This window comes from Geotrypetes seraphini, chromosome 16, assembly GCF_902459505.1.
Source record: "Geotrypetes seraphini chromosome 16, aGeoSer1.1, whole genome shotgun sequence".
Lineage (NCBI taxonomy): Eukaryota > Metazoa > Chordata > Amphibia > Gymnophiona > Dermophiidae > Geotrypetes > Geotrypetes seraphini.
Genome location: NC_047099.1, coordinates 40,611,448 through 40,624,258, shown reverse-complemented (window position 1 = coordinate 40,624,258; position 12,811 = coordinate 40,611,448). Strand labels below are relative to the sequence as shown.

Here is a 12,811-nt window from a genome sequence, read left to right as displayed (position 1 = left end):
AACCCCAGGCCTCCCCACCACCCACAGCCAACACACCCTTCGCAGTTGCCGGGGAAACCCTCGAGCCAGTCGGCTCCAAAGCTAGTGAGGGTTCCCCTTCCGGCCGTGAACAAAAACAAGAAATGTCAGCTGGGAACACACTGAGCACTTCTTCAGCTTGCAAGAAGTGGTCATTGTGAATTGCGAGGCAGGCTGAACGGGAGAAAAAATATCATTGAAAACATTCGATTCCCTGCAAACTGGCGCATAAGGAAAAAGCACTGCCTCGGGTCTTTTTAAAATTATTTTGTCACATTTATAAAATGGAGAGAGCGCTTGCTATACAGCAAGGAAATTATAATAGTTTCAAAAAGATTTGGGGGCCATTGACTGCATATTCTAATGACCTTTTTATTACATAGGACTATATTTAATGTGGGGATAGGGGAGGTATGTTATGGGATTTAATGAATGGAATGGGTGGGGGAGGGGTCTTTTTTATATGCATTTGACAATAATTGTTAGAATGTCAAGTGATTTGTACGAATTATCTGATTGAATATTGTACACTTGTTGCAAGAGTTAAAATAAAGAATTAAAAAATATATATATTTTTTTTTAAATGAGAGGGGGTGGGATTGGGGATATTGGAGGGGTGTTACTGTTGATTGTTTTTTTCTGTTGTCATCTCTTGTATTCAACAACCTTATAAGGCACTGTTTAAAGTCTTATTCCTGGAATTGTCACCATATAGCATAAATCCAATATCAAACTCCAAGCTTCCAACCTTTAGAATATTCTTTCTATGTTACTCCTTTAAATCCTTAACTGATGTTGCTCCTTCTGTTTTAGCCATAGACCTCAGAAACACCCCTCCTCCGTCCCATAAAGGTTATGATCTCATAACAGGAGATTCGTGTGTAACCTCCTCATCGGTCAAGGCTTACATTTTGAATGGCTGATGCTCTCTTGTATGGCATCTATTTCAATAAAAATGCTTCAACACTAAATGAGACTTTAAATCAGGGGTGTCAAAGTCCCTCCTCGAGAGCCACAATCCAGTCGGGTTTTCAGGATTTCCCCCAATGAAGATGCATGAGATCTATTTGCATGCACTGCTTTCATTGCATGTTAATAGATCTCATGCATATTCATTGGGAAAACCCTGAAAACCTGACTGGATTGCGGCCCTCGAGGAAGCCCTCTAGGGAAAAAAGGGGAGAAGTGGGGAGAAGGACTCGGCCGCCCGTGTGCCACTCCCGAGGTGGTAATGGCCTCTCACAGAACCCCAGCTCAGTCTAACAAGAAAAAAGGGGGCAGATAAGGCCACTGCCATACTTTCCAACAGACCCTGCTAAGGCCTAAAAGAAGACTGCACAGGCTTACCACCTCCACCTGATGGAGACTGAAAACAGACTGATTCTATGAGGGACGGCACAGCCCACTTGTACTGTAAGAATTCAGTGTGTTCTGTCTCCCCCCTGCTGGCAGAGGAGCCCAAACCCCATCTGTCTGCCGATCTGGAGGGATGATAAAGAAAGCTTAAGCTTTCTAAGGCCTGCCTTGGCAGCCAACTGTATACCTCCAAAAGAATCTAGTTTGCTTCTAAGTTGGAGGAGGTCAAGAAATCATATATAGGGCTTCCGTCACTCTGCCCCAGCAACAGCAGCTCAATGCTCGAGCGTGATAGCATTCTCAGAGCTTGAAATCTATGAGCAACATGCAGGAACACGTTTTTGCAAATTCCTGATAGCATGTTTTGATTCAAGCCCGCTCCCTCTACTCCCGCTGTCCAGTCACTGTGAGAACTACCTAACCACCCCCCACTCTACCTGCGCACACATAATAATGATGTCTGTGTTCGTCCGCAGCCAATCCAGGAAGACCTTCACGGCAGGCAGCAGACCCTCATTGGTCATGATCTCCAACTTCTCCTGGAGGCTTCTCTCGTTGGGACAGGACTTGGCGCTGTCTACGCTTTCCTCCGAGTCTGACCCATCTGCAAACAGGAAACACACGCAGAATTGTAAATGTCTTGGCAGGAAGTCCTGGATCAATATGGAAACTAGCGTTGCAACCTATTAGGGTCCCTCCCTTTCCAATGTCCAGTGTCAGCTGCTTCCTTCACCACTCCTGGGAGAGCTCTCAGCCAAGACCTTTACTCCCCCACCCAACCCCTCTCTATTTCCCATGTGCAGACCCCAAATGCCAGGGAGAACAGGATGTAAACAGGCAGGCTGGCTCTCCTAATTGCTAAGGTCCACTTCCTGTCAATTTGGAGATTACAACCAAGTGGCATGACGACAAGTCACCTGTGCCTTTGCGAGCTCCACACTGATGGTTTTAAATGTGGCTGGCGATACAGCAACCAGTAGTCATCAGAATACAATTTAGTGATAAAGCAATCTTTGGTAGCAGTGCATCCACATTGTCCTATTATTTAGATGGGGGGCAGGGAGGACTGGGTTTGGGGCAGGGGTGGTTTGAGTAGTTTGGTGGTCTTAGGCCTGGGGGTGGCGGGGGAAGGGAAATCTTGATTTCTGTGTACCTTTTCTAGGGGGGGGTTTGTGGTTCTGAGAATTTGGGGATGTTTTGCTGATATGTTCCTTGATTGGGATATGTAGAGAGGGGGTGGGGGTTGTGGGGTTTAGCTGGGGTGCTTTGTAATCCAATCATCACTGTTTATCTTCTGTATTGTTTTGGTTGTTTTTTACTGGCATTGGGGTATGTTTTCTATGGGGCCTCTGTTGGCCTCCGACTCTGCTGCGGTTTCAATATGGTTTTTCAATTATTTTTTTTTTTAACCAACCAACTGGTATGGCCAGTAAGAAAAAGGGAGGTATCTATGCCCCTGTATAAGATTTTGGCGAGACCTCATTCAGAATATTGTGTACAATTCCGGAGGCCGCACCTTCAAAAAGATATAAAAAGGATGGAGTCATAAGAACATAAGAATTGCCGCTGCTGGGTCAGACCAGTGGTCCATCGTGCCCGGCAGCCCTTAGGTCAGAGACCAGCGCCCTGAGACTAGCCCTATCTGCGTATGTTCCGGTTCAGCAGGAACTTGTCTAACTTTGTCTTGAATCCCTGGAGGGTGTTTTCCCCTATGACTAAAATGGTGTGTGGTCTTCGTCATAAGGCGTATGGGGACAGACTTAAAGATCTCAATCTGTATACTTTGGAGGAAGGGCGGGAGAGGGGAGCTATGATAGAGATGTTCAAATATGAGATGATCGAAATGCGCACGAGTCGAGTCTCTTTCATTTGAAAGGAAGCTCTGGAATGAGAGGACATTGGATGAAGTTAAGAGGCGATAGGCTCCGGAGTAATCTGAGGAAATATTTTTTTACAGAAAGGGTGGTAGATGCGTGGAATAATTTCCCAGTAAAGGTGGTGGAGACAGAGACTGTGTCTGAATTCAAGAAATTGTGGGACAGGCACATAGGATCTCTTAGGGAGAGGAGGAGATAGTGGATGCTAAGGATGGGCCGTCTGGCCTTTATCTGCCACCATGTTTCCACCATTTTCAAATTGTGCCCAAAAACAATGAAAAAAAAACCCCCAAAAACAAAAAAACAAACAGTCCAAGCATCCAAAAGATCCACTTAGCTTTCAAATCTCTAACTGCGGCCAAAGTCTCCTCGCTCTACTTAACCGCAGGTCCAATAAGTGCTTCAGGGACTTCAAAGACCCTTCGAATTTGGAATTCTCAGCGGTTGGCTTTTCCTGGCCTTTGAAATCCCTGAAGCAGAATTCAAAACGGGGCACCCGACTCTGCCTAGAAAGCTACTGAAATTTTTTTTCAAAAAAAACTAGTCTCTTCGGCGATACCTTACATTCATTCAGTAAAGAGTTTCTATTTTGAAGAGATTTTACCTTGATGTGCCAGGCTGGGTTTCTCCACATCTCCGTTCACGCACGGCTTGCTCTCTGCCTGATTGGAGACGGTCAGCTCGCTGCTCGGCCTCAAGAGGACATTGCTGAAGGTGGGGGCCAAGCGAAAGCAGCGTTTGCTTTGAAACATCTGGGTCGACATGGCCTGTAGGTTGCTGGCTATACTAGCCTCACTGGAGCCCAGGCCCGGTCCATTGGCAGATGGATCTTGGTTCTCCGTTTTGGAAGTGCTTGAGAGTTTGGAATCTGGCCCCTCCCCAGAGTTCTTAAGGGCCTCTTGAGATCCTCTGGCTTGTTTGGTGCCCCCCTCCTCATCTTCCTCCTCTTCCTCCTCACCACTAGGCTCACCCTCTATGTCCTCCAGGTCCGAGCGCGACTCTTGGCTGTTCATATCCGAATCCGTCTCGGCGTCAAAAGCCGCCTGCTCCTCGTCGCTCTTATCCGAGCCACTGCCCGAGTTCTCGCTGCCCTTCGGGGAATCCCGGCTCGAGTCCGAGTCAAAACCCTCGCTCAGGTCGCTTTCATCCGTCTGCCGCGGATGCCTGCGGCGCCGCAGGAGCGAAAGGCGCGAGTACTTCTGGCTCTTCTTGCAGTTGCCACGGCCTGGCTTCACCTCTTTGCCAACCTGGTTGAGCACGGCGACGCTGCCCACCTCCTGCTCCCTCTCCAACGTCTGTGAATTCTCTTTCACCTCCAGGTCATCTATAAAAATACAAAAAGCTTTTCAAAGCAGCAGCTTTTCCAACAGTTGGAAAATCTGTAGGTAAATAAGCTACGTTGAGATCACAAATTCAGAACAAATCAACAGCTCATTTATATGCTTTGCATTTTTGCATTCTCTTATTTAGATTTGCAAAGCTCTCGTTTCTGGGGTTCTTGCTTTCTCTGGATTTTCTTCACTCCTGTTTAACTGTACAGTATTTCAAACACGTAAATAGAAAGCTGGATCCCACAATGCACCAGCTAAAATCAGCATAAATTACAACTGAAAGAGGCAAGAGCCAAAGGCTTATGTTTTTAAGAGAGATCTGGCCAAGCCTTACCGGGGCTGTCAGTCTGGAACGCTGGGACAGGACTCTGGCCTTCCTCCAGCTCAGCCTGCAGCCGGATGTTGACGTGGTTTATCAAGTGGGAGAACAGCGCCAGCGTGAATGCAATGGCGGCGCTATAGTGCTTGGAACCTGGAAACAGACACAGCAGACTTGGCCTCAGGGAATTAAAGCATTTCCTGCACTTGAATGGAAGAGTAGGCTGGAACTTAAGGCATTTGCCAGAGAGACAAAATGCACCAAATAACTATTCAGCAATTCTACCAGGGTAAGAATGATGTAGGGGGGGGGGGGGGAGAAGAAAGGAAATGTGTCCCTAAAATAAAGGTCTATGAACTCCTTCTAGATTCAAAACATTTTTACTGATGACAAAGCTCTCAATTCCAACCTAAACCAACCAAAATCTGGCACAGAATCTCCGCAATAGCAGTCTATGACAAAATCCCAAACGTTTTGGCAATATCCTCCCTCCTAAGCGAGTCTGGAATTTGCCCTCCCCGACTGTAGATATTCACCCAGCAAGGGGATTTTGTGGTGTTATCAATATCACAAAAATTTGAATCAAGACTTGCATTCAATGCTAAAAAGGTAAATGCCTCCCCCCTGCTCAACAATAACCCCAAGGATCTCTAGAAGGTACTCCCAACTAGAGAATAACACGAGGCAGGGACAGGTGACGGGACAAACTCTGTTCCCGTGTCATTCTCGAAAACTTGAGACTAGAATCAATATGTAAAACTTAAACACATCTTAGACCAGTGGCTCTCAAGCCTGTCCTAGGGGACCCCCCCCAACCAGTCGGGTTTTCAAGATATCCCTAATGAATATGCACGAGAGAGATTTGCATACCGGTCATTTCCATTATATGCAAATCTCTCTCATGAATATTTATTAGGGATATCTTAAAACCCTGACAGGCTGGGGGGGGGGGTCCCCTAGGACAGACTTGAGAACCACTGTCTTAGATAATTGGCAACTGAATTCAATGATTTATTAAAAAACCAACCAAACACTGCAGATGCTGCTTTTGTATTTCAATGACCTCATTTGTGTCTTGTCTGCCATCTGCAATGTCTTTCCATCATGTGCCCAGCTGCTCAAGCATCTTACTGTTACTGCAAGAGATTCATCCAGCGTTGCTGGCATCAAGGAACATTTCCAACATTTAACAGACACTTATTTTCCTGTTCATCCTCTTCTACACCTAGGTCTGAAAGACAATCCAATTACCTTCCCAGATGTTGTAAAAACATAGGCGACTGAATGTTTGGGAAGGTTGTGCCAAGACCAGATCAAAATGGAAGGCTCCATTTGTGATCGATAAACAATTGTACAGAATATTGTCCCCTTTTTATAAGTTAATAAAAAGATTGAAGTATAAAATCATAAATGTTTGAGGCTTGTTCAAAGGAGGATAGAGCTTGCGGGAACAGGGACAAACCGTATTCCCACCCCCATGTCATTCCCTCCTCTCAACTGCAAGAAACTACACAGCAATCCACTTCCAAAGAGGGAGACTCTACAGTTAACATGGCTGGTTTAGCCCTGGATTAAAAAGTACAGACCTAATGTTTATTTCAACATAAACGCACACAAATCCTGTCAACTAACAGCACTGAAAATATCTATTATGGAACTGCTCTCAGTAGTCAAATACAGCAAATAACCTCCAGAACCTTCCTGCAATCTCCCCCCCCCCCCCAGGAGAATAATCTCAGGTTAGTTACCTGCCTTCTTCAGGTTATCCATGCTCATTAGGCAAATGACCACCATCCTGAAGATGAGGCGATCGGGGAGGTAGGAGTAGCCATTCTCGTATTCCTCCTCATCCTCACTGGCCAGGCTCAGGTTGGGGGATGAGGGCAAGTAGAAAAGGCAAAGATTGAAGTCCTCCAACACCGACTGGCAGAGAGAGGTCAGCTCCGAGTCCACACAGCTTAGAGACAAAATGAACAAAGAAAAATACTTTTTCCCCCCCAGAACATTCAGTTGCAAAAACTGGGCAACCCAAGGTCTTCTCACTCCCTGCGGTGTGACTTCAAACCGATCTTCCCCCCCCCTCCTTGTTAGCCGCGCCATAAGCTCTTTGGGAAGGGGCACAATTTAGCGCATGCTTTTTTAGTAGCAGGTCAAGGTGAGTTACACATTGAGGTACACTAGGTATTCTTCTGTCCCTGAAAGGCTCACAATCTGAGTTTGGAGAGTTAAGTGACTTGTCCAAGGTCACAAGGAGCTGCAGCGAGATTTGAACCAGGTTTCCAGATATTGACAGCTCAAGAATCTCCAAGGTCAGCATCTATGAGTCAAACTTGGTTATTTTTGTTACATCGAGTTTTTTGGACCCCCTATACGTTTACAGAAGTTAGATAACACTCGATCCAATAGATGCTGGCATTGTAGATTAGAAGTGGGGACTTTAGATCATTTAATTTTCTTCTGTCCATGTGTAAATGCCTTTTGGAAACTAATTTGGCCCCAAATTAATAAATTATTAGAAAACCATGTCGGACTCTCTTATGATACTATATTATTTGGTACAGCAATGAGAGTTCAGAGCCCGATTTCTGCTAATAATAACAAGCTTTTATTAATATTGACAGGAGTCGCCATGCAACAAATTACCCAAAATTGGAAAGATTATACTAAGTTAAATTATACATTTTGGTGGAATTCAGTTTGCCACATATATAAGATGGAAAAGATGTTAGTGTTACAACAAGGAAAATTTCATAATTTTAATAAAATATGGGGACCATTGACTACTTACTCTAATGATCAGATGTCATGGGAATATTGATAATGGGGGGGTATTTATTTTATAAGAATATATGAATGTAATTGCAAGTGATTTGTGAAAATTGTTGTATTATTTATAATTCACTTGGTATGAGAACTAAAATTGAATAAAGATAAAAAAAAAAAAGACAGCTCAAGAAATACTGTACCCAGGGCAAGTGTGGTATCCCTTCCTCTACTGGCATCAGAGTGTGTCCTGCTGAGCCACCTTGCATTATTAGACAACACAAGCCAATAAGCAGAGCGGTTTTTCATGACTTGGGCACAAGATGATCCCAGGGAAGCACACAATCTGTTCAAGGTTTGCTTTTTAAATGCCAGCGCTTAACAGAATGCTCACTTTAAATTCAACAGAATGGGGAGCCTATGGCCACTGAAACAAGCGTGCTGCCCCAGCATGGAGCCAGCTGTGCGGTGAAATAAAAACCAAACTGCTGCCACTACCTGCTGTTAGGCTGGAAAAGGCTCTGAAGGTACATAAAGGCCACCAAGAGCTTTTTGACGTCTTTGCACCTGAAAGAACACAGAGGAAAAAAAAGAGGAGACATGGATTTCTCAGGGTTAAAAGCCTCTGCCATTTAGGGAATCCAAACAGTCTGGCCATGGGATATATTTGCATGTTCATTGGTGGTATTTGCACTTTGATGCCCCTGCTCAACACCCCTCCCCTGCAACTTCTATTCAGAGGTCTCTCTATCCTTCTCCTCGATGGTACAACTTGCCTGCAACAACCTTTCTGAGCTTGGGGGCCATATCTAAATCCCACCTGTGAGACCAAATTTCTCTCTTCAACCCTTAAGTCTTCACTCAGTTCCTAAAGGGATGGATACAGCTCACCAAGATCAACCTGCTGGAGACTGAGAGAAGACTGTTAGATAGAGGGAGGGACAGCCAAAAGTTTGGTCTAGGTCTCCACCTGCTGGTCATGATGAGCTATTACCCATCAGTGAATCTGTACCGGTCTAGAGTACTGACAAAGAAACCATAATTAAAATGGAAAAAAAAACTATACACTGTTGTAACTTCTGCCAGTACACCCAAGGCCATATTTTCTTTTTTTTTTTAAACAGAATCCCCCCTCCTTTCTCACCCAACCACATTTTCTATTAAATACGTTTCCTGATGGCGGTAAGCACTGTGAAGCATTTGTGCAGTGTTGCCTAACAGAAAATCGGAGCATAATGGAGGACAGACGACCACTCACTCTCAGAGCAGAACTCTCTGCAACGGCCCTGGGATTTCTAGCAACGGGGAGCTTACCTCTTCTTGCTGACAGACAGCTTTCTGGCTTCGCATTTCTTAAGCTGCTGGTACGTTTTCACCGCCTTGTCAAAAAGCCTCTTCAGGTTCCCGTACGCACCATCGAAGGACTGTTCCGACTGGATGCTACCATTATAAACAAAAAATAAGTGACCGGGTCTCCTATTTATGCAAGATAAATTCCTCTGACAGAGGAGGAAAGATGGCAGCTCCACAGCCAAGCCTCTGACAGGAAAAGCAAGGAAGCCACCACATGACAGCAGCGAGGTTCACCTTTACAATATGTAACAAATAATGTCAAGTTGATAAATTTCTATGCTAGGACAAGAAACAGACTGTGCCTACAGCCACACTTATGAAATGAACAAAACAGGCTTGGAAGCGCAGAAGACAAGTACCGGATAAAACAAGGGACTCACCAGCGCAGGTAACAGTAAGTGGCTTCCACATGATAATATCTACTTCCTGCCAAGGTTCCCAGCTGGTTAAAGGGCATCCCTGTAAGGAAAGAAAGCCACGCATCAACCACACACCATACAGAAGTAATTCTAGTGAAATAAAGCATGCACCAAGTGAAACACTTTTCTACCAGAGTAATCCCCTTCACGGGTGGTACCCCAGGCTCAAGGGGTCAGGGCCACTGTTGACCAGCATGCTCACCGATCCCCGATGTTGCCACTGTAATCAGAAGAGGCCACTGAGCAGAGCAGGGCTGCTCTTTAAGCATTTGCATTGACCTGCGCTGGGTACAGTGGTTCAAGATATGCAAGGGCCCTCTCCCCCCCCTCAATTTACCTTCCAGTCCTGAAACTACACGATATGAAAGAGGTTGAGTCCAGCAAATTTAGCATTACCAACCCCTCCTTAAAACATCACGGCAAAAACCCCGGTGTACAAGTCTGCCACTGTCAAATGCAGAGTCTTATAAAAATGCAGCATATTTTGTCACTTGGGAGGCAGCATTAACCCCCCCCCCTCCACTGAAGAAATGCTTTGGAGTAGATGTATGCACATGGGGCAGGGATAATTTTGCAGGTCCACAAATGATTTAAGGCTGATGTTATGTGGACCTTCCACTATGTAGGTTTCAATGATATATATATTTTCAAATAAAACTAAGGAACTGAAGCGTGAGAAGTGGGGAAAGAGATTCAAAGCGGTTTACATACAAGTACCTCAAGCATCTTTGGCGAGTTCCTCTCTCATCCCCCACCTCTAAAACAATAGGGACCAGGTTTCTGGGGTGCTAACATGTCACCAAAGCAGGAAGAAATTACTGGGGCACCAAAAAATAAAAGATCCTACAAGCAGAAGCGTCTGGCTTACGTACCAATGTGGGGTGCAACGGAAAGTGCTTGATAGTAGAACCTCTCGGCCAGCTGCTCTGTGTCCACACCGGCTAACTCATTCTGATAGCGAGCTAGACAGAGAAATAAAAAAACCTCTGTGGACTGTCAAACCAGGAATACTGCTACCCGCTTTCCTTAAAGTACTGTCTAGCTCCATTTGTGGTCTCAGATCGTCCCACTTTTCAAGCTACGGCTCAATTTTGCATGGTCAGAAATCCCGTTTCCAAAGGCAATTTGGAAACCCTCATAAAATAATATCTATTCTAGAATGTCAAAAAATGGTCTCTTCATCATGCAAAATCATGAAGCAAAGCAATGAAAAGCGAGCTGCGGCAAAATCGCCTCCCTAAATTTGATGGCACACGGCCACAAGTGCCCTGCCGTTAACATATTCGGATAGGCAAAAAGCCAGGAGGGGGTTTACACACGGGCAAAAGGAGAGATGGGGGGTTCTTCTTCATAAGCGCAGGGCTTTAAAGGAAGCCCTCCAATTCTACCATCAGTAGCGAGCAAAACTGAGCGCGATTCTGGAATACTGCCAGTTACGCTTGTAACTTGTTATAGTAGGCAAAAATTGACAATTAAAAGTGCTAACTGCACTTAGATCAGGGGTGTCAAAGTCCCTCCTCGAGGGCCGCAATCCAGTCGGGATTTCAGGATTTCCCCAATGAATCTGCATTGAAAGCAGCGCGTGCAAATAGATCTCATGCAGATTCATTGGGGAAATCCTGAAAACCCGACTGGAATACGGCTCTCGAGGACCGACATTGGACACCCCTGTCTTACAGCATATGCAGCCCATCGTAAAGAGCAGGGGTAGGGAACTCCGGTCCTCGAGAGCCGTATTCCAGTCGGGTTTTCAGGATTTCCCCAGTGAATATGCATTGAAAGCAGCGTGTGCAAATAGATCTCATGCATATTCATTGGGGAAATCCTGAAAACCCGACTGGATTGCGACCCTCGAGGAGGGACTTTGACACCCCTGACTTAGATGGTGTTGTCTTGGCGCATAATCCTTTTAGCGTATAACTGCTAGAAGGGTGTGGGCGGGGCGGGGCATGCCTAATACTTACGCACCAAGGCTAGAGAATACTCAAGTTACATGCCTGACAACGGTTAGGCACAGACTTTACACCAGCCACAGAGCTGTAACTACGGACTTACATCTGCAATTGCCTTTATAGAAGCTGCATTAAGTGGACCCACTTTCTGAGAAGTTACCCCCCACTTCGTGTGCACCAGATCGTCAGCTCCTGACGCTCTGAACGGTTATGGAGGCTGCAGAGGCAGCATTCACAGTGCCAGTCGCTGCGTACCAAGAGGCACCCAGGAACCCCACACGAAGGATTGTCGTGCCGAGCTAGAAAGCAGAGGGGAAATGCCAGCCGGGTCATGATTTCAAAATCTCATTAGGGGTCAAAATAAAAGGGCCACTTGGTAGATGGGATTTACACAACAGAACATTCATGGAATCGACACTTAACAGCTAATAGCTTGACAAAGAATCTCTTCTGTGCTAAAAGGGAGAATGAAAACAGACCCTTACCCAAATCACCGAGATAAACCAGACACCGGTGACAGGCCATCTGTGCCCAATCCATCTCTTTCGCCGAGGCCAGCACAGGCTTCTTGCATCCTAAAGGCAAAGGACAAGCTGTTGAGACAGCCGGGACAGTGCATTCCCCTCAGCTGCAATGGTAAACCTCTCTCCACCCCCATCACCCTGCAATATCAGGACACGTTGTATCAACACAGCAGGAATGAGTGAAATACTATGAAAACCAGGCCCATTGTCAAGCCATCTCTAGGAAGCTTCACAGGATCCAAGGCCTACAGACAGAGGTTTAAGACGCATCATAAACTCAATAGAGGAAAATAAAGGCTTGGGAAATATTTTGGCAAAGGAGATTCAACGATAAAGGCCCGCCCAATCTCCGTCCGGCCAAAAACAGGGACTAGAAACCCCCTAAACAAATTCCAACAGCCCTAACCAAGGGAGATGGGTACAGATCACATCAACACCAGCTGGAGACTGAAAGAAGACTGAGGGAAATAGAGAAGGGAGGATAGTATATACTGTCCCACAGTTTTGTTTTCAGTCTCCACCTGCTGGTCATGATTGGATATACACCCATTCGTAAAGATTAACCTCTACTGGTCTGGAGAGTGCTAAAGAATAGGAAGTTGATGGTCCACACAGGTATGTTCTCAAACCACATATGTACCAATTTCAGTTTTGGCACCATGTGCAATGCAGTAACTGAATAATTTTGTGGCACCAACCTCGATCCATCCCTTCACCATATTAGTATCCAAAAGAGGGATTATTGGCCTCATACTATGTGTGTCTAGAACCTAAAAATCCCAAAATAGAGTTATATGTTCCGATGTAGCTCAGTGTGCGATGGCAACTAAGAAAGCAAACAAGAATGTTAGGAATTATCAGGAAAGGAATTGAATACAAAGAGAATCTTATAACGCCCT

The 12,811-nt window shown here is 45.5% G+C and overlaps 1 protein-coding gene across 1 annotated transcript in view; it reads right to left on the bottom strand.

Moving 5' to 3' along the window:
* The window catches only part of SMG5 (SMG5 nonsense mediated mRNA decay factor), a 37,454-nt gene that overhangs the window by 10,416 nt on the left and 14,227 nt on the right, over window positions 1–12,811 (bottom strand). Inside the window, exons 5-13 of the mRNA XM_033923857.1 lie at window positions 11,874–11,963; window positions 10,309–10,398; window positions 9,398–9,476; window positions 8,979–9,104; window positions 8,163–8,231; window positions 6,650–6,858; window positions 4,917–5,054; window positions 3,856–4,575; window positions 1,812–1,978 (exon numbers count right to left, since the gene is read on the bottom strand). Coding sequence (XP_033779748.1) covers window positions 1,812–1,978; window positions 3,856–4,575; window positions 4,917–5,054; window positions 6,650–6,858; window positions 8,163–8,231; window positions 8,979–9,104; window positions 9,398–9,476; window positions 10,309–10,398; window positions 11,874–11,963 — 1,688 coding nt within the window. The remainder of the gene's footprint in view (window positions 1–1,811; window positions 1,979–3,855; window positions 4,576–4,916; window positions 5,055–6,649; window positions 6,859–8,162; window positions 8,232–8,978; window positions 9,105–9,397; window positions 9,477–10,308; window positions 10,399–11,873; window positions 11,964–12,811) is intronic.